This window comes from Nannobrachium achirus (genome assembly GCF_963921795.1).
Source record: "Nannobrachium achirus genome assembly, chromosome: 22".
NCBI classification, from domain to species: Eukaryota; Metazoa; Chordata; class Actinopteri; order Myctophiformes; family Myctophidae; genus Nannobrachium; species Nannobrachium achirus.
The window spans coordinates 16692515-16719099 of record NC_137829.1 but is presented as its reverse complement, the minus strand read 5'-3'; the positions used below and the strand labels follow the sequence as shown (position 1 = coordinate 16719099).

Here is a 26585-nt window from a genome sequence, read left to right as displayed (position 1 = left end):
GTCCGTATCTCTGGAATTACTGAACGCACAGGAACAAGGGACCCCTTAAAAGATAGATCTCAGCGAGGTGGAGGCAGACGCGGGGGTCTGAAGGTACGAAAAACGTCCGAAAGACGCGGACGCGACCGCGGTTTGCTATAGGGCTAATGACCACTAGTTGGGCATCTTACACAGTATGGCTTTAAGGTCTTTCTCAGTTGAGTCGACCCATGCGCCCAGGTACTTGAAGTCCTTGACTTCCTTCAACACAGCTCCTTCTGTTGTTGTCAGAGGTGAGTGATCAGGTAGGTTATAGGTGATAACCTCAGTTTTCTTAGCATTTAGCCTGAGACCAACTTTGGCACACTCTATCTCCACCCTGTTCAGGAGTTCTTGTGCTTGTTCCATGCTGTCGGAGAGCAGGCTGATGTCGTCCGCATAGTCCAGGTCTGTCAGAACTACTGCGGGATGCCGCCTTGACCTCCTTGGTGTTAGTGTGAAGCCAAGCTCTTGTTCTCGTCCACCTATGGCTTTCCTGAGCGCATAATCTAGAACTATGATGAAGAGGTAGGGGGCTAGGGTGTCTCCTTGCATTACACCAGCTCGGATGTCAAACACCTCACTGCTGCCATCCGGGGTCACCACTCTGGCCCTTGTTCTTGCGTACATGGTCTCGATAGCCCGGAGAATGTTGGGAGGGACATTGTAGGCCTCAAGGATCTTCACCATCTTGCTTCTGTGGATAGAATCAAAAGCCTTTTTGAAGTCAATGAAGCACAGTACAGCTGCTAGGTTGTCCTTTTTCACCTCCTCTATTAATCTCCTTAATGCCAGGATCTGTGCTACGGTTGTTCTCTCCTCTCGAAAACCATTTTGGTTCTCTCTCAGGTGAGGGTCGATGGCATGCCGTATCCTGTTCAGTATCATTCGGTTGAAGACCTTAGCAGTGATACATGTCAGGCTGATGCCTCTGTAGTTGTCTGGCTTTGAGAGGTCCCCAGCTTTAGGCACCGGGATGATGTTAGACAGAGACCATATTTCAGGTTGAATCTAATTTATATTTATATAACAAACTGGCCTGGTAAAAGATAACAAACTGACCTGGTAAAAGATTGAATGTAATAAAATATAACAAACTGACCTGGTAAAAGATTGAATCTAATAAAATATAACAAACTGACCCATGCTCTTCTGGACATTTTGTTCAAAACGAGACAGTCCTGCAAACTTTAGATGCCAATATGAGCCAATCAGGATGGAATATGAATGGAAATCTGACTGACTGACTGACTGATCCGTGTTGATCACATGACTAGATCGTGTGTGGAGATTTGCATGATGTTAGGACACAATCTGATGGGAGAACTCAAGAGGTGGCTGTTCATAGCTACATACATGGACCCTCACAGCACAACAGGAAAGAGCCCTGGATGGAGTCTACACAAAAATGCTACTAATGGCACTAGGTGTCACTTGGACTGACCACATCAGAAACATGATCCTCTATGGGGACCTACCACGGGTCAGAGAGAGAAGGGTGAGGCTGGCAGGGGACTGTGTCAGTCACCCAGAACTAGAGGCAAGCAAAGAAACTATGGCCAGACAAAGCCAGGAAAGGCAAGAAGCACCACCTACGTAGATGCACTGTGGCGTGACAGCTTAGATAACAACACTGTAGATCTCAAGACCCTGATAGAGTGTGGAGGTATTAGAGGTCTAGATCGAGGTGTCCCGGCCACACTCTCGCATCGCAATATACAACATGTGGTTATCAAAAGTCGGCCTCCTGGTGGTGCTATAAAAGGACTATGTGAAAAGGCAAAGGTATTTCTGCCATGGCCTAGTGGGTGTTTAGGATGACCTTTGGCCTAGTGGGTGTTTAGGTTGATGGGGGTTTGGTCAACAGATCCAGGATTTGTCCGAGAGCGTCAGAGCATTTCTCCATCTAGTGGACACAAACAGTAAAAAGCATATGGATGAATGTCAACATTTAAATTATAAAACTCTTTGACAGAATGGAGTCGAACATGTGTAGTAAACTTTTGAGGAGTCCTCACAGATCAAACATTATTATTTTTTTTATTAGCACATAGTTGAAATACAAGAAAACAATACATTTGTATGGCATTGTGCAGGAGAAGTTAAGAAGCCTAGAGACTTATGAAGAACTCGTTTATAAAAACAGACATAAGTATACATATTATTAAAAAATATATATACAATACGTTCAATAAACATGCTTAAATATAATATACATGCAATAAAGTACATAAAGTACATGCATAATATAGAACAGACTCTGAGGATGGAATATATTTGAATAAACATCTGGACGTTACCTTGGTCTCCAAAGCTCTCTGTCTCTGCTCTATGTTGACTGTGGTTTCAGTCAGTTGTTGCAGTTGTTTCTGCTGTTGCTTCTCCATTCTGTCCACTCTGCCAAAACACACACACGCACACGCGCACACACACGCACGCACAAATGCACGCACGCACACGCACACACAAATGCACGCACACGCACACGCACACGCACACGCACACACACCCACACACACACACACACACACACACACACACACACACACGCACACACACGGCAGGTTAGCTTTTCACCAGGTTAACATTCAACCGTGTCGAAAGAATGAACTGTCGAACAGATGCTATGTCGCAATATCGACACGCTACCCCCTGTGGAGAGGCTTTTCAGCCTCGGGAGTCTTGTTCTCACCCCCAAGAGGAACAATCTATCCGACGTGTTTTGACAAACTTGTTCTCTTACGGATTAAACACTACTTTGGATTAAACAAGTAGTGTAAAGCCATCAACTCTCTCCACGGCGCTGATCCGTTTAATTGTAAAAGTAGTGCAAATGGTATTAAGTGTTTCTATAAAAAGTTAAAGCTCAGTCAGGTCTCCCAGTCTCTCTTGTTCTTTAATGAACATAAAAGAAAACTGTTTTTTTCTTTTCTTTTTTTTCCTTTTTTTAAAAATTTGTATTAACACTGTATATTCGGTCTGGCTGGCGTCTCACATTTGGTTTTATAATGCAACAAAAATAACTGTCTGTGTCTGCATGTGAGGTGTGTTTGGACGAATATTACCACATCGTTTGAATCCTGTTTCCTGGTTCATGGTGTCCTGGCCGATTTTGAAGTTAATAAAAGAGCTGTAAAGTGGATATTGTCTGTTGTGTATATCATTCTAGTTTTCACTATTATGGGCCGTAGATGAGGCCAAACAATGACGTTAGGCAGTAATACAATGTAACCAATTTGCGCAAGGAAAATGGGATTTAATTGTCGGTAACAGAAAAGTAACCTAATGAGTACATTTTCTCAGTGAGTAACACAGTAAAGTATTGGATTAGTTATTAAAGGCAGTAACAGAGTTATTTTAAAAAGTAATGCAATGCAACGATACGCAATACAACACAACACATTTCAGTCGTTTACTCCCGGTCAAATATTACTACACCTACAAGAGAAAGTTACTCTTGTTACTTTGGAATTGAGTTATTTAAGTAAGTTAGTTAAGTAATGGAATAGAAAAACAGATATTCCAAAGTATACATGCTTTAAGAAATGCTCCCTATTTCCCATTAAAAATTCCAAATACAAAGTGCAATGTTTAATATCAGTGCATTGCTGTATTAAAAAAAATATATATTTAAGCAGTGCTCTTCCGAGCACAGGTCTCCACCAGGCCAGGCATCCTGGTGGTGCTACTGTATAATAGGCCAATGTAAAAAGGGTGGCATATGTTCTTCAACTTAGACCTTTCATGGCAATCGGATACTGCATGCATGATTTGAGGCATTGTGTTCCAAAAATGTGTTTTGCTAAAGTCTACCTGCTGGTGGCGATATAACAGGCCAATGTGAAAAGGGTAGCATTTGTTCCTTGACATAGTGGGAATATGTGTGGCAAATTTCACGGTAATCGCAAGCTGCGTTGATGATTTGAGGCATTTTGTTCAAAAACTGAGCAATCCTGCAAACTTTGGAAGCTAATATTAGCCAGGATGGAATATGAAATATCAGACAGATCAGACTTGATCACATGACTATAGAGATACTGTGTACTGATTTATGTTATTTTTGGAGACAATCTGAAGGAGTAATATCCAAAAATGTGTTTTACATAAGTCGGCCCAAAGGTGGCGCTATAAAAGGCTGATGTGAAAAATGCAGTGAAAAGGTTTTTCCTTGGCCTCTAGGGAGTGCATGTACAAAGTTTGACACTGATCGGTGGAGTTATAGGTACACAAATCGGCGTGTTATAGCGCCACCACGAGGCTGATTTAAAAATAAATAAGTGGCATTTCTTCCTCGGCCTAGTGGGAATGTGTGTGTGCGATTTCATGATAATTGCACTTTGCGTTTGTGATTTGAGGCATTTTGTTCAAAACGGCTCAATCCTACAAACTTTGGAAGCCAATCTTAGCCAATCAGGATGGAATATGCTAAATCAGACAGATCCATGTCAATCACATGACTGTCGGGATACTGCCTACCGATTTGTTGGATTTTTGGACAAAATCTGTAAGAGTAGTGTACAGAAATGTGTTTTGCGAACATCGGCCTCATGATGGCGCTGAACAGGCCCAGTTGAAAAATGTGGGTCAGAGGTTCTGAATTGGCATCCAGGGAGTGTCTGAGCTCATTTTGGCAGCGACTGGGCCAACGGCGACTGAGATTAGGTGGTAACAAACTGCGAGGACGCACGGACGCACGGATGGACGCACACACGGACGGACGGAGGGGAAAACATACTCTCCCCCATGCCTTCGGCTGGTGGAGAAAAAAAAAACGATTTTCTAATTAGATCTTAAATGCATTTCTTCCTTTCCTAGAAATGTAGTCATCCAAAAATACAAACAGTACTCAAGTAAATGTGTCCACCTCTGGTCATTATCATCTTACTTGTCAGAAATCTGCTTAATCCTCTCAGAGTCATTGCTTCTCTCTGTGTCACTCTGGGCTGTGAGGAAGTTCTCCTTTTGACTGGTCTCCCAGTTCTTAACTATCGCCCACCGCTTCTCGGACCCTTGGGGGAAAATGGTTAAATTAGTATCATGCACCATGAACAGAATGGACACAGTATCTCAGCAGCTGTGAGCTGAGGTTGGGCCTAGACAATGTCAACAAAAACAAAAATAACAATTCATTAATTAATCAATTCATTTATCATCAATGTAATGTTTAGTAGATGCTCTATTAAATCCTTAGGAACGATACATGATTTGTGCTTCATTGTAACATTGTTCATTCATTCATTCGTTCATTTGTTCATTCATTCGTTCATGTGTTCATTCATACATAAAGGTGCTCAAAATAAAATACAGTTAGCAATTATTCTCCTTTTGTTCAAGACTTCACACATTGGTCAAATCACAAAATAACCCTGCCCTAAATATAAAATATGTTTTATTCTGTTTGATTTGATCCAAATAAAATACTGACCATCTGTCTGATCCCTAGTGGGTGTGGTAGTGGGCTCCATGTGGAATTTCTTCTTTAAAAAAGAGAAGAAGAGATAAAGGTGGCTGATGATGATGAAAGGAGGAGCCAAAACAGGACGGGACTGGTACTCTACGATGAGGTTGTAATGCTGGAACTTCCAGTAGTCGTCACTCTTCTCCTGCACCTTGTCGAATGTGTAGCTGCATGAAGGGTTGAAGGGACAAAAATAACAAACTATTAAATCATATTCAGGGTTGATTGGATCTTGCATTCATCATAAGTGTCATTTTTACATGCTGGGTCAGTTTAGCTTGGATTGGGAGGCAGGATCTCAAGGGCACCTTAGACCACTGGTTGGCTTCATCTACACTGACTGCTGCAGCCACATGAGGTTTGAGAGCATTTCCATTTCTATTTGTATTGTTTAATATACTCTGCTGTTTATTATCTGTATCAATAGGATTAATGTGCTCTTCTCCATTGTTTTATTATTTCAGTAAAATTGTATGTGTAACATACATAATCCGCTTTTTGAGCGGGGCCAGCCACTCCATCATTCAACTGAGTGTGTAGGTATGTCTGTATTAAAACGGTGTATGAACTCTAGAAATCTCTGTTGGAACTGTTACCCTCGTGACCCGATTCCTGATAAGCGGTTGAAGATGGATGGATGGATGGATGGATGGATGGATGTATAAGGATGGCCTAAACAGCTGCAATACCGCTAGGTGACCAAGTGGTGCTGTTGAGCAGCCTTGAAATTGTGGAAAAGACAAGATTTTATATACTGTAGCTTAATGAAATGAACTACTCCAAGGTACCGCTCAATTCACACTGGGTGTGATTTTTACAGTTCCCGCAACTTTACACTTAATCTGGGTGAAAATGTATCTGAACATTTCAATGTGTTTCTAATGCTAAACCAAAAGTAAACTTTTCGCATAGCAACCATCTTGTAAATATGCAAATTCGGACGGAAGGTGGCTAACAGATACAACAGGGTACCTACGTGAGCATGGCGATGAGCAGGTTGATGAGCAGTATGATGGTGACCAGCAGGAAAACCACCAGCAGAATGATCACCAACCAGTTACTCAGCCAGTACTCGTTCCTGCATGGTTCAGCACCGCCCTCTATCTCTGTCACGTTGGAAGTGCAGTTGTTGGCCTTGCCCCAATGTAATCCCACTATGATTAAAATAACAGCATTATTATATATTATTATATATTATTATTATTATTATTATTACCCGTAGTAGTGGTATAATAATACATTATAATACATTAATTTTAACAACTGACAACAGTCATCATATAAGACTCAAGCTGAAATTGAGATTTACACATGAGACAAGTTAATGGGCAATGGCATTTTAAGGTAAGTAATATATACAGTATATAAACAAAATGTTGTATTTATCAAGTTAAATCTCTATATTGTGACAGTAACCAATGCTATAAAGCTGGGGTAACCAACCACATTTTGTGCAGAATACACACGCACGCACATACCGGTATGCAAACACACACACACACACACACACACACACACACACACACACACACACACACACACACACACACACACACACACACACACACACACACACACACACACACACACACACACCATCTATTTCCTCCCCAAAGATGTGCAGGTATGGTATGTAGAACACTTGGCGGAAGATACGATATGGGTTGGGATCGTATGGATACTGCAGTGCCTGATTGGCTACTCCATATGCCACTATCCACACCCCCAGGAGTAAGATGAATGAGAAGACATCTTTCATCTGAAAAAGGACATTTAGTGTTTATTTAGCCTGTCTGTGACCTCTCCCTCTACTCTATAGCTCCAGAGCTAGAGCAGAGGGGAAAGGACACAGACAGGGCTAGAGTTCATTATAATATCAGTGACCAATGGCAATGCAACCCTCACAGGGTGATAAAAGCAGTGCTGTGTTCTACCTGTAACGCACGTATACAGCATATGCTGTCGGAAATAAAAATATGAATAGCGTCTGCCCTCCTGAACCTTTCAAAGTAGTGTATTTGATAGGCATTATGCACTGGCATATGCCATGGCCACACGAATAGCTGCGGATCATAGATCATAGTATGCCCTCAAAAAAAGTCTAGAACACACTACTGGATAAAAGAACATTAATATTTGTCTTATATCTTACCATCTTGCCAACAATGATGATTTTTGGTCCCATCTGTTTGTCTACAGCGAAGATGTGAATGAGACGTAGTGTGAAGACCATGTAGTCGATACACAGGACACATCGTCCAACCTCATAGGAGCACTCAAACATCCTGAAGCACGCACAAAAAAATTATAAAAAAGAGTAAATAAAAAAAAAAGTAAAAATAATAATTCATTCATTCATTCATTATAGTGCAGCGACGCGCTCTGCTCCTAGTACGCTCAGTTCAAGCAAAGCCACTGAAGTGAACGCATGCATGCAATGTCTGCCGGTGAGCGAATGAAAAGAAGATGCCGAAACGCAAATGCAATTTCACTGATGAAATGCGTCCGTGTTTTTGTCTGGGTCTTGACAGAGTGTACTGTCTGCAAAGCAGGAACTTATGTCTCTGTGGCAAATAAAGGTTCTAACGACCAGCAAACCCATATCGCCACTACAAAGCACAAGACAGTTGTCCTGTCTTTTTCATTAGCTATAAGGGACATTATTTTGAAAAATGGGCTAACTAAATATTGAAGAATAGGCTACCTCTCTTTTTTTCCTTTTTTTAATTAACAACTTTTATTTTTACATAATTGACACGAGAGGTTATTTTGAAGAATGGGCTACCTCACTTTTCTAAAGAGAGATCTTATATATTTTCTTTTGTTAAAAATCTGAATATTCATACAGAACTTAAAGGGGAACTCCACCACTTTTCAACCTATGTTCATATAATTGGTTTCTTTTTTTTCTTTTTTCTCAGAGGAGGGCTGTGGGCACTGGGCAGGTCAGAAACCCATCGTCTTGTGACATCATCGATTGCCAATCCAGCTTATAGAAACTGCAGGCTTTCTATTCCTGAAAAGTTGCAATTTTAAAGTGGAAGCCATTGTTCTCGCGATAATAAAAATCGAAATACTTTTTTCAAAAATATGGATTTTTTCTTTTTTTTTTTTTTTTTTTTGAAAAATGGTGATGTCATGACGATGGATTTTGAACTTCCCACAGCTCTCCGAGGAGACTTGGACTGAGTAGAAAAAAATGGTGACATTTTATCATGAACATTAGTGAGGACCTATTATATGAAGACAGGTTGAAAAGTGGTACGGTGGCGCAGTGGTTAGCGCTTCGCCTCACAGCTAGAAGGTCCTGGGTTCGATTCCTGCCGGGGGACGCTGTGGGTGCTGGGGGCGTGTTTCTCCCTCCGCGTCATCAGCGCCCACACCCTAGGTGGGGTCGGCGATAGGGCCTTTCTGTGTGGAGTTTGCATGTTCTCCCCGTGTCTCCTAGGGTTGATACCCTCACAAAAACATGCAGTAATCCTGGTCTCAATAATGCCTCCCCCTGGCCAGCCGGGGCGCTTGATGGAGGGGAAAGGAACTGGTTGGAATAACGTGTTCCTTCCACGCGCTACGTCCATCCCGGGGAAAATCCCCCCTGTCAGGTGAAAAGAAACAACTTGGACTACTCATGTGTTGAAGGAAGCATGAGCACGTTGTCTCCCCAGGCGCGGCAGAGGGAGAGCAGAGCCCAGGATTACATAGGCAATTGGCACTGGGTGAAAAAATGGGTTGCAAAAAAAAAAAAAAAAAAAGAAAAGTGGTGAACTACTCCTTTAAGTCAAGAACTATTATAGGAGCATATTTGTATGTGACTGAATATTTTGTTGAGGATACATGCTTTAGATAAATAAAGATATAATTTATAAAGCAACTTTTATAGTTCTTTTGGTATTTTTCAGTATCTCCAAGAGGCCTGGTAAAGTGTCCTTTTTTTTGGTATTCAGAATATGCATGAGTTAAGGCCCTTTCCCACTGGGCGCGATAAAGATAACGATAAAAACTATCGTTTTCAATTGAAGTGGATGGCAGCGATCACACCACAACAATAAAGCCATCATAATTGATGTGAACGCCAACATATCGTTATCTTTATCGCGTCCGGTGGGAATTAACCTGTTAGAAGCGTGAAAAGGCACCCGACTCGACCCAAAAAAACCTTAAAGAAATTGCGCGCGCACAGCCCCCCGCATAGCAGTGTCCTCTTTTTGGGGATTCAGAATATGGTCACCTATGAAGTCACCCACATAATGTTTAGGTTTTTTTTTTCTTTTCTTTTTTTCTTGCATACTATCATTACCTAATAATGAATAGTTTGTACCAACCTGCTGATGAGACCAATAATGAACAGAATGATGGCAGTGAGGTCATACATGTTCCAGAAATCCTCCCTGTACAGCTTCATGCTCTGGAGTGAAGTCATGTCACGCATGAAGAATGCCTGAAAGTTCATAAACACATCAATCAAACTGTATCAAGCTGATATATTACAGCCGAATATGTCACATGCACAGGCAGCCTATAATTTTACTTTATACGCAGGTGCGTTATTGTGTGCAGAACTGTTCAGCTTTCAGAGCACATAAGAACTACACAATATGTGTACAGTTTCTGAGTTATTGACATTTGAAGTGTTAAACACTTGCATATTATGTGTCTGCATTATGAGTCTTCTTAGATTTTTTCTACGGGACTATTTTCATGGCAGACCCCTGAACAGTGTTTGTGCCCAGTTTGGATGTGGCAGGTCCGAATGTTGCGTCCACCCACCCTCTAGGAAAATGTAATATACGTAGGTGTCACTTGTAACCACATGTCGGCTGCCTTACATTACAGCTGTGGCAACGTTGCAGGCACTGAAATTACTGAACACGCACGCACGCACGCACGCACGCACGCACGCACGCACGCACACACACACACACACACACACACACACACACACACACACACACACACACACACACACACACACACACCTCCTTCCACCCACCTCATAGATCTCCTCACATAAGAAGGTGAACACCCAGAAGTACAGCATGTATTCACTGATGGACGGCCCACTAGGGGGCGGCGGCTTAAAGTCCACCAGCAGCACGTAGGCAAACAGGAAGAGGAAGGAGATGTACATCACTGCATTTCCCACAAAGGAAGTGACGGGAGCACTCCAGAACTGATGCCAGCTTGATTCATCTGGTTTCCTGCAAGGTGGAGCATCAACATAAACACAGTCAACTTAGTCTTAAACAAAGTGAATTAATATATAGTTTTAGTAACAAGTATAATATGGACATACATTTGGGACAAGTGTAATAACAAGTGTATTATTGTGTTAAACATGTAAGGCTGGGTGCTAACCTGTAGGTGATGAGGTTGGTGAAGCAGAGTGGAAAGCAGAAAAGGGTGAGAAGGACTTTCCACACTGTTGTGTCTTCCTTCATGTCACCCCACCAAGCCTGAGACAGTGTGGACTGAGAAGCAGAACAGTTTGTTTTAGCTTTGAGAGATTTGCACATATTTTCACAGTATTTCAAAAATAGCTGATCTACAGTACAAGCTCATAGCATTTATGCTACAAAGTTGTAGATCTGCTATTTTTTTAATAGCAGTAGCAGTAAAACAATACTTTTTATCTAATAATCAAGTAGGATGTGAAATTATTTGAATTTTACATTGGAAGGCTCTGGTCCCACCCCGCCCACAGACCAATCAGAACCATTTCACATACACATAGTAAGACTGAGACGTGAAGTGAAAAAACAAACGCTGAACGTAGCGACTCCAGGCTGACAGAAATATGTACCTCCACTATTTTCACATTTTATACTTTGCAATATTTAAATTGAATTTTAATTAAAGTTAAAGTCATTGAAGCTGAAACCTTGACCAAGATACTGTAGTTGAGGATACCAGCCGAACCAGCCAGTCAGAGATGGACCAACCTCTAATCCATCGTGTTTGAAGAAGCTGTGTGATTCATCATCATCATCATCTATGCCCATTTGGAAGCAGTTTGTGTACCATGTTGGAGACTTTCTGTTGAGCATCTCAAGGGAGTTACTCTCATTGCTCTGGTAACATGATCCCAACATACCTGAGGTTAGGAAGACAGCACAAAGGAAAATCATTATAAAGAAATACTGTATGATGTATTTCAATAATTAGGCTATACCAGTAAGACTCCCTAATCGGGAGATAAGCGACCGTTGGTCGCTTATCTCCACAATCTGTCGGTAGATAATGCCGGTCTTATATAAGGGTCATTTGTGTACGGTGTGATGTCATACTGATGTCAGCAGTGTGATGTCATACTGATGTCAGCAGCTATGTCTCTATATATGGAGTTATATGTTGTTCGTGTCCAAATATGGGGCTTGTGAGGTCAGACTTAGTGAGATTCGTCGGTTATCTCCATATATGGAGGGATGTGTTGGTTATCTCCATATCTGGAGATTCAACCTTCAACGTGTAACTATGGCTACCTAACGACTAGCCACATGACGTGAAGGTGAGTGAGGGTCTTTGTAACAGCCACCCCCAGATTTCCCGTGGAAATCTGTACAATATCGAGAAGGCCCGAACGGAAACTCTTAGTCAACTGGCCACCCCATCAAAGAGTAAAGGGACATCAAGGCCTCTCTCTTGTCAATGGGCTGGTGTCGGCCACCCCGTACGGGTTCTAGTCTGAGGTGATAGCCTGCCACCCCGTTAGTAGGCAGGGGTCCCGACAAGCCAAGGGGTCGATTGCACCAGCTTCCTCCTGCCGCGAAGGGTGCCAGCATGACTCACACCATCCTTCCTAGACGATTTTGACATCTTGTTACTAATCTGTCGGTAGATAATGCCGGTCTTATATAAGGGTCATTTGTGTACGGTGTGATGTCATACTGATGTCAGCAGTGTGATGTCATACTGATGCGGAGATAAAGGTGTGACGTGTGACCGACGGACGGACGGACGGCTGGTGGAGGTTTTGATACTAAACTGCGACCTGACGGTCGCAATTAATATGTATATGAAACATACATTTCCATTCCATGTTCCAATGGAGCCACAACCTAAAAACGTCAGTTTGATGATTTATATAAGGTCTCACCATGTGCCCTGTCCTCAAACTTCTGTGCCAGCCTTTTCATGGAAAGTTTTGTGTCCGTCTGAATTTCCAACTTTGACATCTCTTTAAGCATCTTACAGGCACTCAGCGCATTCAGCACTGGCTCCTCCTCCGCCTGGGAGATGGACAGAAAGACAGCGGGACAGATGGACAGAAAGACAGTGACAGATGGGCAGATGGACAGAGACACAAGGACAGATGGGCAGAGGGGCAGAGAGAGAGACAGACAGAGGGACAGATGGTCAGATGGACAGAGATACATATTAACTGTGAGACAGACAGACAGACAGACAGACAGACAGACAGACAGACAGGCAGACAGACAGGCAGGCAGGCAGGCAGGCAGGCAGGCAGGCAGGCAGAGGGACATAGGGACAGAGAGATGTTTTAAATTCAGACCATGACTGTCACTTGCTACTGTACTTGTATGTGAGGTGGCAGGCCCCAGGATAAAGATAGCGGAAGAGTAAGACTACAGGTGTAAATGGCGCGATAGTGGAGAGACACAATAACACTTTACCCCCATTGATTCCGGATGAAGACCCGGTCCCCATCCGGAATGAATGGGCATAAATTTACTATAATCACATTTTTGTCTTGGGAATGCAACACATACAAATAATTGAACTGAGGTTTTCATGGTGTGAGTAATCAATAGAAAAAAAGTAATTAGTAAATGTCACAAAGACCAAAGACGTGCATATATTTCAGACGATCTCCACTAGCTCCTCAGAGTAGTGTCATAAATGGCCAGACAGTGGATTTGGTAACAACTTATAAATATCTTATACTTAGATATACTCTGGAGTTCAAGTAAGGATAGCTGCAAAGGAGCCATCAGCCGTGTATGTACAAGGCTGATGGCACACTAAAATACAAGAGATATCAAAGTTTTATGACATTGTTGAGCGTGTTTATGCATTTTTTGGGCACAGTAAGTAAATCCTTCAGCCTTCTCTGAGCATCAGGTGTTTTACCATCTCCCAGAATAGGTCAGCCCAGTCACTGTGGTTCTGTAGGACAGCCCAGATAAAGAGATGAGTCCTGGGAGATTCACAGGGATTGTTCCTGTATGAACATTCTCCATTCAGCAGCTCTTTGGCACACTAAGGGTAGAAGAACAGAATTATGAAGATGAAATGGAAGATAAGCTGTAAATGACCAATGCAGGATTGTTTTGAACAAATACATTAGGCTTATATTGCTAAAGAGTTTGATTTGTAAATATTTTACCCCATCATAAATCACAATGTAGGCCTAAGTGGCTATGTCTATTTTACTCCAATGTTTACAAACATTACCAATAAGAAAACAAGCTTACAAATAATGTATAATTATGTCTTAAGTGTTAGTAAGTCAATCACCTAGAGAATAAAAACATTTCACCAGGGCTATTTGTTAACATTTATATAACTGATCAGGCCTTCATTGACTCGAACTGAAGAAAGCAGTTATTTAATTTGATTAAAAAAATGGTGTAACAGATCCATTATAATACCAGTAAGACGCCCTAAGCTCTGACATCACGCTCTGGCTTGATGTCCCTTTTATGCCCATACATTTTAAGCCCATATATATTTTCAACAATGTGATGTCAGAACACACTTCAGATCACACTTGCAAATGAATTACGTCCTTGTCCGTTTTATGCCCATAGATGGAGATCCCTGTCCCGATGTCATCAATATCAAGGATATATCTGGGAATGCCCATATTTGGTAATGCCCATATATGGGCATATTCTGACATCACATTGTTGACTATCATGCAGGAATCTCCATATATGGGTAACTGGTCTGATATACGTATATCACTGGACAGATGGTCAAGAATTGGCACGCATGTCGCCCTGAGGCATGCATCTTACTAGTAGTAAATGCTCTCTTCGGTCACAATTACAGCATAGTAGAGGGTGGCTACTACTGTATGAGACTGCTATTAACACCTTAAACTCTAATACCTCACTAACTGCAGTCCCCCAGTGTCATTACTAGGTCCCCCTAACTATTTCCCTCTACACTAAATGTCTTCACAGAAAACTGTCGATCTACCAGCTCACAACAAGTTACAACACTGCACGTTGAGAGCTTGTAGATCTGCTATGTTGTGAGTGTTCAAACCTGAATAGGGACACTGGGGTTCATGTTTAAAGAGAGGATGAAAAAACACAACAGTATTATATGTTGAGAAGAATACCTCCAGATCCTTCTTGCCAGAGGTGAAGTCTTTTAGACCCAGAGCAGTGAAGTAGAACGGCTTCTCTTCACCCATGAACCTTTTCAAGACACTTGACACCTGAGAGGCAGAGAAGAGGCAAAACGAGGAAATAAGACAATCATGTCACAAAGGACACATTTCTTGTACGATTGCTTTCTTTCTTTAATTATAATACTAATAATAATATATATATACTAGTCCTGTGCCAGGGGGGTATGCACACTCACAGTATATGAGGGATTGAATGTAGGAGTCTCAGAACTAATGTTGGAGAACCCAGACTGGTGCCCGTTGGGAAGAACAGTCACCATTGATGTCCAGTTGTGCAATACCTGTTGTATCAGTCTGTGATGTCAGTACTATGGCGTCAGAGTATGACGTCAGCATGCAAACAGACAGCCATGGTGGCGACACAGTATATAGGCTAAGGGATGAATTGGAGTCTCAGAAATAATGTCGGCCGTTGGGCAAATCTTTATAACCGTTTCATGTTGGAGTGCCCATTGGGCAGATCCATATGCCCATACATGGTGTTCCGTGTCCAGGCTAGTCTGTGATCTCAGTACTATGACGTCAGAGTATGAAGTCTGATGTCAGCATGGTGGCGACACTGTTTAGAATCAGTGATGTCAGCATACTCATCTCCAAATTTGGGCATTGTTTCAGCATGCAGCGACAAAGTTTAGTATCAGTGATGTCAGCATGCTCATCTCCAAATGTGGGCATTGTTTCAGCATGGTGACGACAAAGTTTAGTATCAGTGATGTCAGCATGCAGACAGACGACGGAGAGATGGCGGACAGACATTTGCTAGATGTATAGTTAGATATATTTGTCTGAACCTATAACCCACCTCCAACAGGCTGATCTCTTTCAGAGAGTCAGAGGAGGTTCCCAGTCTCTCCTTCAGGTGCTCCAGTAGCAGCTTGTAGACCACTGTGTCTTTATCCACTCTGCTGTAGCGTTTCTCCAGGAAGCCATAAGTCAGGTTGAAATTCTTCTCAATGAACAGACGGACAAACTGTGTCTTGTCATTGTTCAGTGCGAACGTCATGCAGTCATTCAGAGCTTCATCCTGTTGTACACAGTGGAGGTAAAACAGGGACAGGTTATCTAACTGATTTAAAATCTAGACCAGAAAACAAAACGAAATACGAAACAAAATATGTGTAGACTATAAACTATAGACCATGTTTACAATTTCTGTGTAATTCAATATCCTGAATTATAAATGCACAAAATCTTTGTATAGTGTGAGTAAGAGAGAGAGAGAGAGAGAGAGAGAGAGAGAGAGCCTGCCTGGTGTCAAGACGGTGGGGTAGGAGGCAGTCCAGAACCACCGATCTGACCTACAGTATATGTTCAAATGCCCATATATTGGCTGTGTGTAGAAACAGACAGACATACACACAGAATGGGATTAATAACTGCCTGCCTAGTGTTAATACTGTGTATGATAAGCTGCACTTGAAATCTAGGGATTCAATTGATGCAAAAAGAATGAGTGCATGTGTGCGTGCGTGCTAGCTCTGGTCCATAGCGTTAGAAGGAGTTCTCCTATAGCTATGTGTGGAACCATTCGCTGCAGCGGTCCAAAGCCTGTGCACCCTCTCGTCTGGTCCGAAAATTACTAAAACTGTTTCACTTTTCACCAAAACAAAGGTACCTGTGGCGAGTTGAAAGCTTACTCTACTTAAGTGGACTCACCCTGGGCCCCCCACCACACGCCTTGAATACATTTTTAGGGCGGAATGAAAAATACTCCACCTGACGGAGACTCTTCCTGGTTGAAGACTGTTTTTACGAAACAGTGCTTCCAACGTTGCAGAGATCAAAATAACACCCAAAGAGACTAATGCTCTGTTAATGCGGTCCTCTGACCCGCGTGCGCATGTCAGCAATGAGTTGGTAAAAAACTAGAAGAAGTGGTGTCTCTATCCGGTGGATTAATTTTCATTTTGCCCTAGAAATGTATTTTAGGTGTGTTGTGGGGGACCCAGGGTGCATCCAATAAGTAGAGTAAGCTTTCAACTCGCCACAGATACCTTTGTTTTGGTGAGAAACGAAACAGTTTTTGACCAGGCGGTGCACAGGCTTTGGACCCGCCGCAGCGGATGGTTCCCAACATAGTGTTAAGGAGAACTCCTTCTAACACTACATGTATGTACCACACACACCAGTGTGTGTGTGTGTGTGTGTGTGTGTGTGTGTGTGTGTGTGTGTGTGTGTGTGTGTGTGTTAACGCTTCCAGTGCCAGCCCCTAGAGGGCACCAAAGAATGCCAGACTTTCTCCTATAGGGGACTGCATTAGCATCCGGGGGCTCACGTTGCAGTGACGCGCGTGCTCACGTTCGTGCACGTCATGGAAAGGTCCCGGATGATAATGCTAACAGAATAGCTATTCCCATTTTGTCATTTTAAAGATCATTTTTCGGCGATTTCGCCGTAAATAAACCTCGCGCCATATCCCTAAAAACACAATCCAGAGATATGGGCCTCCAAAGATGTGGTTTTTCATTGGATTCGGCGGCGATTCGCGGCTACGTTCGCGGGTAACGGCCGGCATGGCTTCCCCAGGATTTGGACCACTGGATTTTAAATTTAGGCTCAGGCTTCAGAAGGCCTCGGATCATTTTATTCATTTCATTAAAAAAGCCGAACATGTTCGGGATAGGCACACTGGACTACGTTCCGGAAGCGGCGCTGAACATTTGGTGAACATTGGGGGGCTCAAAAATGTATTTTAAACCATTTTTAATGGAATATATCGTCGGACCATGTAAAATGGCTAGCTGGCTAGCGTAGGACGAGCCAGGACCACCCACGACTCTACAAGCAGCTCAGGGTAAGTCAATTAATAAAAATAAATTTGTTTTGGATTGAAATAAAGCCGAACATGTTCGGGATAGGCACAGAATGAGTTAAGCATACAGTCCAAATCTACAGTAGTAATATTTCTGTATCACTAGGTAGCAATATTTGTATACATTCAGGTTGTTGTGATGTTTTTTTCCCCTCACCTTCCAGTTGATGTTGATGTCATCTTTGAAGAGCTCACTGCTGGCAAAGTCCACTCTGTTCCATGTCATAGCTAGAATCAGCTCCTTACCGTAAGGGAAGGTATTACCTGATGCACGGTGCTTACTGGCTGTAACACACACACGCACGCACCGCGCGCACGCACGCACGCACACACACACACACACACACACACACACACACACACACACACACACACACACACACACACACACACACACACACACACACACACACACACACACACACACACACAGTTAGATCAATCATAATTAGTTTAAGAGTTCCTCTTCATGAAATATATGGTCTGAGGTTTTACTTTTACTGTCATGAAATTCATTCATGAAGTGACTCACCACTGCACTTTCTCATTTTGTACCTGCTGTTGTTTTAACATCATGCGTATACAGATGGTCTACAGATAGTGTCCCTACAGTGTTGGTTCTGTGTTTTAGGGTGTAGGGCCTACTCCCTAAAACAACCAGACACACCCTAAAACAACCAAAATGCCAATATTTGGTTCTTATTGTGAATCAGCAGCCTTTCATATAAGGCCTTATAGGCAGAAATATCAAAAAGTGGAAATCTCTGAGCATGTAATACTGGTCCTACTCTTCTATCAGGGGTAGAACTAAATGTGATTTTTTCCCTACCCCAGGGAGGGGTATCTCAAAAACTAAGCCTTTTTGAGTGTTTGTTCCTGCATTAAATATGCTGTAGCCCACAGTGTTTTTCAACTCCCAGAAGTAAGGACTATAAAATATAATATAAATGATCGTTCTATATTGTACCTGGCATCAGGGCTTTGATCATGACCGTATCAAAGTCTTTTGGTCTCTCCTTCTCTGGTCTCTTCTTCTCTTCATGGTAGAATGTTACCAACTTCCGGTTCTGGTAGATGCTCCGAACCTGAGGGTCAAGGTCAAAGGTCACAGCATGGGCACATTAGACATTTAGACACACACGGGCTCTGAGTGGTGGTGGACAACTGGACATATAGCTGTGTCAGCCGGGTTGCACACTATACTCAGTGCTACTGTTGTGTTGAGCTGGAGTGCAAAGTCAAGTGAGAGTGAAAGAACTTTCTCCCAAATAGGTAAGACATCATGCCGTTTTGTAAAGAAACAGAAACTAATAATTGAATGCGTGCAAGTGAAAGGGTGCACACATGCGCATCATGCGTGCACATGGGCCCACCAGGACCTCCCGGTCGAATGAAAATATACAAAAGACATACAAATACATCCACAACCTTGTACGACACTGGATAAGTATAGTTCAAATAGTAAATTTCTTCCTTACCTTTAAGCTTCATATTGCTGATTATTGATCAGAAAACAAAACTTATTTTTCTTCTTTTTGAGGTTTTATGGCAGTTGACATCCATGTACATTGCATTACTGCCCCCTACTGAACCTTAAACTTTACTGTAGGCCTATGTCACAGTTCTAACTAAAGTTACAGTGTTTACCCAAAGTGTTCCCATTACCAACATGTCCCATTTGTATGAGTTGCTGGGAAGTTAGATACCTCATCCGCCACTCCTGGAAGTGCAGAAGTGCAGAAGGCACACTGCCACTATAAGTGACTATACTGGCCAATCACAGCGTGCATTTAACGGGACTTATTGATTCAATTCAAAGGAGGAAACATACATTTACATTGCCAAAGCAAATGCCTCTGATTGTGTGCTTCAGAATTCCTTAAGTTTTCCTTAAAGATTGCCTGGACCGAGATCCGAAGGAGGCTTCTACCTTTCTATGTCTATGCTAATTAAATATCATTGTCAAATGAATATTCAGATTTGTGATTTGTGTGGCTACATGTTCAGCCTTGTCACTGCTCTTACCTGTTCAACAAGTTGATCTGTCTGGGTTTCAGAAGGGAAGTGTTTATTGACCAGTTCTGTCACTCGAACTTCTTCCAGTTCTGTCACTCGAACTTCTTCACCAGCAGAGTCAGGTGACTGGTTCTCCAATATGTCACTCAAGAGGTCAGCCGCACCTCCTGAACCTGCCAGCACCAACCAGGGTGTGGAGTTCTTCAGAGACAGATCCACCCTCTGATGAAGAGAGAGAGAGAGAGAGAGAGAGAGAGAGAGAGAGAGAGAGAGAGAGAGAGAGAGAGAGAGAGAGAGTGAGTACTTAAATACAAATTACGTCAACATTGCCTCTTCTTCTACTACTTTTACATCCTGGCTCATATTTCTTTGCATTCTTCCGATGTATGACATGTAATTTCTGGATACAAAAGCGCTGACCTTTTTGTGTTTATTATTGGTTTATCTGTTGTCAGTTATATACACATAGAGAATAGGACACAGACAAGCTGGAGTTATTAAATAGGCCCTACCTAAATACCTAGCTAAATACCTATAGCTATGATGATAATAAATAAGCAGGTATGATACAGATAACAATATTACACTTATATGTCTCCTGGCTCATAAAAGTCAAGTTATACTGTACAATCATTGTAATGTTAATGATATGGATGAATAAATATTGTAGAAGCAGTGATTGTACCTCCAGCATGGATAACCCTCCTGATATGAGCATGCAGAGGACAGGAATGGTAATGCTGCTGCTGGCTGTAAGAAAATAAAATGTGAATTTTATTCAATAATAACTGAAATGGGAAATTATGCACAATATTATACATATAATGTACAATACAGTTGATTTAAAGCTACCTTTATAACACAGTGATGTATCATATTTGTACTTATTACTTGGTTGAATGCTTGATTCTGATTGGTCAATCGCTGAAATCAGCAGTGTGTCATTTCTGGATAACAAACCGCTCTGTTCTATGCGTACATTTTATGCTCTATCCAACTTGACAGCCATGTAAACAAACACACTGTCATTTACAAATAAATGTTTCTCTCAAGAATGTTTAAAACAATATTTGAAGCGAGAAATAGACGATGCAGTAACCAAATATGGATTCTATTTGATCAACACTTTCTGGTTTATGCAGAGACAACGTTGTGCTCGGCGGACAGCCAGTGCAAATACTTTTTACTACTGTAACCAGTTAAGAGTGGGGTGGCTCAGAGTAGATGACAGCAGAGTACAGCATCTTGCAATGGGCCTGGTGTACAAAATACACTACACCACTAAGATACCCATGTAACAGACAAAATACTTTGAAAACGTTAAGGATGTCCACGATTACAACACCAGAGGCAGCGCCACAGATCACGTTCAACCCACGTTCAACCCAGAGTCAAACTTGTTCTTCTGTTATACCACCAAAATGTGTAAATCCCTAACAACCTTTAAAATCACCCTGAAAAACCACTTACAGGCGGCAGCCACTCGTAACTGGTAAAAGCAAACCTAGCCCAGCCTTACCCCCCCCCCCCCCCGTCCCGTCTGTTAAGAGCCTGAAGGCCTTCTGTCACTTTCTGTAATCCTGTAAAATAATTTATATCAGGAGTCGATGGAATATAACACTTTCACTTTCATAATGACTTTAATGATTTTCAATCACTAGTTAAAAATAAAGTCTTCTTTTACACAACGATCCACTCTAGACTCTTTGCCCTCCTGGCCCCCAAATTGTGGAATAAACTCCCTGTTGCACTAAGAATGGCAGACTCGCTCCGCTGTGGTCCACACCACTCACCCCTTCAGACTACACCTTAGCCCATAGCACTTACCGTAGCACTTGCCTACCCTCAATCTTTTATTTTTACTGAAAAGATGCTTGGTCTACCTACGTTTTTTTTTCTTCTTTCTTAGATTACTATTTCTATGCATTTGATGTATTGATGTTGATGTATTGATGTATTATCTTGCTATTCTAAGTCTGCCTAAATGCCTAAACTGTTAACTGTAAACTGTACAGAGCATGATACAGTAGGTGTTTTTTATATGAATTATGGTTCCATTGATTTAAAAATGTGATGATTAAGCAACATAGGTTTTCAGGGCTTGTGATTCTGGCTGCTAATTGAAAAACACCCTTTGATTATTAAATAATAATTATTAAATGATTAAATAATCCATCTATGACATTTTTGATGAATATAATTTTGATTAATCAAAAAATGTCATAGATGGAATCATCACTAAGAAAATAATAAATAGCTGTTGCCTAGTTTCTTAGCAGTTCAACACAAAAACAACCACAGTTAAACTATTATAGTTGACTTAAAAGTTTTACTACATTTAAGTCACCTTTTGACCTGGGCATAATAACATGCTTAATGTAATTCCAGTACAAATCATTAACGTCCAACATCTCTTACCTCTGATGTGTTGTTTGGGGATGTGTTCCTCAAACTTGATGCTGAAGTTCTTATCTCCTCCTCCTCGACCTTCACTACCATCATCCACCAGCAGGAAGACATGATGGTTCTTCTCCAGACAACAGGAGTCACTGGTTTTGTTCTCAACAGAGTACTGAGCAGGGTTTGAAATGCTTCTGCCCTGAGATGGAAGAAAACAGCGATTATATCTTACAGGTGTTTCTGGTGATGGAGGGGGGGGGATCACATGTCAAGGCTGAATTGACTCAATATGGATCCAAGAGAGTAGGTTATGAGTATATTTAATTGAAAATAATCCATATTTACTAAACTAGATCCTTATTCAGATTGTCAATGTTATCACATAGTGATCTCACTCCCCAGGCAGGATAACCATAACTATATTGTATACCATTTAAAAAGAAAATAGTTGGTGTGAACACTGCCATCCACTTGACTTAGATTAATTCATCATTAATTGATTAATTCGGTGGAGGAAAACACCATTTGAAAACAGTGTTTGTATGTCAATACCTGAGGGTCTACCAAATGATGACTGTTGTGCACAACGCCCCAGGGAGTGATGGCCACTGCACAGAGGTTGTTGTCCCTCATCGCCTCTCCTACACATCTCCCTATGCCTCCATCAAAGCCTTCTGTCAGTATCCAGCCTCCTGTGTGTGTGTGTGTGTGTGTGTGTGTGTGTGTGTGTGTGTGTGTGTGTGTGTGTGTGTGTGTGTGTGTGTGTGCGTGCGTGCGTGCGTGCGTGCGTGCGTGCGTGCGTGCGTGCGTGCGTGCGTGCGTGCGTGCGTGCGTGTGTGTGTGTGCGTGCGTGTGTGTGAAAGAGAGAGATAGAAAAGTTCAATGAATATCCTGATGATGCTCTTGAATAAACATAAAATACATGTTTCAGGTCGGGATACTAATTTAATCCATAGAGGAAAAGAAATATATAGGCTTATATCTGAAAGTTCTGCTTGTGGTGAGGCAGAGAAAAATGAATTTAATTTATTTGAGCAAGGCATCAGAGGATGACGTTTAGACAGGTTTTTCAAGCAGGGTGATGATTAGTAACACTTAAGAAGAGGCTGTGGGTGGCATTCAAATCATTCTGACATTCATTCTAACAACCTGAACCCGTGTGTCCATATTCTGAGAACTTGTAGCCTAAAATAGCAGATCTACAATTTTCTGCAAAAAGCCTCGTGTAGAGGGGAAAAAGGGCAGACCAAGTACAGAGTGAAAGGTCAGTTCAAGTGGTTAAATATCTGAAAACACAAATTGACATGAAACCAAAATACACTGATGATTGTGCTGTCAAACGACGAAACTATATGGAATCTACGAAAAGGTTGTGGGGGTCCCTGCTTCGTCTCTCTCTCTGAACGAAGGGGTCCTTGGCCTGAAAACGTTGAAGACCCCTGCTATAATGCCTTGCTCTAATACATTTTTTTTCACCTGAAGAGTGCCTCAGTATCATTTTCCCCACAGTCTGACTCACCACAAGCAGAACTTCTTCTATGTATAACTACCTGTTCCACTGAAGAGCACCTGTTTGTAAACCCACAGTGACTGAACACAGGTAGCTGTTTTAAACTCAGTTAATCCAATCAGGAGAGAGAACTCATACAGGATACGAGGATAAACAAGGCCAGGAATAATGTAGTGTTCCAATTTTGTCTGATGCTCACATACTTCCAATTTCACTTTGCCACACACGCACGCACGCACGCACGCACGCACGCACGCACGCACGCAGCGCGCGCGCGCAGCGCGCGCGCGCACGCACACACACACACACACACACACACACACACACACACACACACACACACACACACACACACACACACACACACACACACACACACACACACACACACACACACACACACACCTGTTCCATCCAGGGCTTTGGCCAATCCCCGCCTGATGACCTCCTGGACCCAGGGTTTGACCTCTGCACTTCCTTCTCCACCCGCCACAGACACCACCAAGGTGGGTAGGGGCAAACCCCACCCAGCATCATAATCTTCAATGTCTCTTCTCATCAGGTCGTAGACAAGGTAGGGTTTAGTGTCTGATGACAGACGCAGGAACTATAGATGATCAAAGAGACAAATCATAAGATGACAGTGAACATGATCAACCAAAATACTCAACTTTCATATCAAGAGGGGCAGGGTTTATATTACACACTAATCTTTAATGTCTATTCTAAAGTTGAAGTTGTGTGTCTGTCTGTCTGTCTGTCTGTCTGTCTGTCTGTCTGTCTGTCTCTCTGATGTCATAAACGGTGCTATTAGATGAAGGTTCCCCCCCCTCCCCTCTTTTGTCGGTGTGTGTGTGCGTGCGTGCATGCGTGCGCGCGACCCGCGCGTGTATGGTATCTATTTGGAAGATTCAATGAAATCATCTTCAGGGACCTTAAAGCAATAACAGCCTCATCTTGACTGAATAATGTTAAATAGATGATGGAAGACAGAGTATTGTGAACCACAGAGAACATTGATCACATTGTCAGTCAGACACTTACACTTCTGGAGTATCCATCAAACACTAACTCTCCAAAAGCATCAGTGGGATGTTTAGAGGAGTGCTGTTCAGTGGTCCACTCAGTGTCCTCAGCTGTCTTGATGTCTTTTGGATGTTTGTTTCTGGGACGTCCACACTGACATTGTCCATCCCTGATGACACAACAGGACAAGGCATCAATACAACACCGCTTCTCAAGGTGGGGTCTGGTGACCCCCAGAGGTCCTCGAGTGGGAACCTGGGGGTCCCACAAGTGGATCCCGACCCACTGTTTAGGAAACAGTGCTTTGCTTGGTTCAGGGCTCTATACCTCTATACTAGTGAGTTTTCTGTTTTGCAAAAATATGTATATTTGCTGAAAATAGCAGATCTACAAGCTCTTAGTGACAAATTTCTTTTGTTTCGTCTCTGTCTAAGCTACAATATAAAGGTTCGGGGCAGCGGCTACCGTCATTAGTCATACACCAGATATGTATTTGTGTATGTATGTTTGCACCCGATACACGTGTTATCATGCGATAGTATCGGGTGATGTTTTTCACATTTTGCAAACAAATGTAAAACTGCAAAAGTAAATAATACAAGTTTGCTTTGGAAAATGTTAAGAAATGATGTTTAAGCTATAAATGATTTGAACCCACAAAATGTAGGCCTACAGTATACCCTTCAGCTTATTGTTTATGCCATTATGACATCCACAGGTTTTATATCAATTGTTGAAATGAGGCCTTAAATGTAAAATGTTCTACAAGTTCAATTTGTATAATGAATTCATTAATCAATTATTTTATTTAAGTGTCATGCCACCTCGTGGCCCATCCCTCATGGGATTATATGACACCTTGTTACAATATTGGTAGGTACCGGTACATTCCTTTTTTTCTTTTTTTTTATATACATCAAAAGTAAAGCAAAACATAACATATGGTACTACTACTACTACTACTACTACTGGTTGTACAATGCTTTTTTCCCAGTATACTGGGTAGTTGGGCACTAGGGACATCTGGGCACCTACATGTACTATACAATTGGCTATTATTAGCACAGGAACGGAATGCATCTTGCTGTCAGAAGTCAATGTTTGCTCGTAAGAAAAACTACATGTTGTAATGAAGATATTGTAATGTTATGTTACTCTATTTAATATCCAAATAGCCTAATAATAATAGTTTTTATTTAATGGACATTTTATTTTTTACCGGTCAATGGCCAGCAATACCGGCTAACGTAAACCCTGGTTTCTTTACCTGGAAATATCTTCTATAAAGTTTTATGTTTATCAATAAGGTTTGTTTACCTGAAGGAATCTTCTATAAAGGTGTTGCATTCTCTCTTCTTGAAGTCTTTTGGTTCCCATACCTGAAAACATATTAGACACAGGTTATAATGTTATTATGTCTATATAACATTTAGGATATCTAATATCCAGTGCATAGGCAAATAAATAATAATTAGGAGGGCAGTTTGAGTCACCAGAAGCAAGGACGGGAAGGGCATGTCTGATCAAAATGAATATCAAATATCCACATACTGAATCAATCAACTTAAAAACTGTCTGGAGTGAAACTTAAAAGCCTGAGTAGATGACCCCAAACATGTTGGAAGATATCCCTGTAAAGCTCTTCATACAGAACATGTTTCATTTGTGTTCCTGCCTCCCGTTTAAATACAGATGTTTTGGTGCTTGGTTAAAGGTCTTCATAAAGTGTTATGATAAAGTTATTATTACATAACCACCTCCTGTTTAAATGCAGATGATTTGGAGCTTGGTTAAAGGTCTTCATAAAGTGTAATAATAAAGTTATTATTGCATAACCCACCTCCTCCTCCTGTTTAGATGCAGATGCGTTGCCATTGTTGAGCCCCTCCTCCTTGGTGTTTCCACCATCTGGTTGAGGTGGGGTTAGCAGGGTCTCCATCTCTATTCCCACTTCATGGCCACTCAT

At 41.9% G+C, this 26585-nt stretch overlaps 1 protein-coding gene across 1 annotated transcript; it reads right to left on the bottom strand.

The window, feature by feature from the left end:
- Positions 1 to 1858: 1858 nt before the first annotated feature.
- Positions 1859 to 26585, bottom strand: LOC308307452 (transient receptor potential cation channel subfamily M member 4-like; the record flags this gene model as incomplete). Its single annotated transcript, XM_080752715.1, has 22 exons — positions 1859 to 1924; positions 2319 to 2415; positions 4904 to 5027; positions 5444 to 5643; positions 6453 to 6610; positions 7629 to 7761; positions 9799 to 9914; positions 10467 to 10674; positions 10832 to 10944; positions 11416 to 11567; positions 12570 to 12702; positions 13565 to 13693; positions 14784 to 14882; positions 15658 to 15879; positions 17825 to 17931; positions 18635 to 18752; positions 19693 to 19856; positions 22102 to 22282; positions 24039 to 24200; positions 24638 to 24788; positions 25937 to 25998; positions 26460 to 26585. The coding sequence occupies 22 exons, from the start codon at positions 26583 to 26585 to the stop codon at positions 1859 to 1861; spliced, it is 3021 nt and encodes a 1006-aa protein (XP_080608841.1).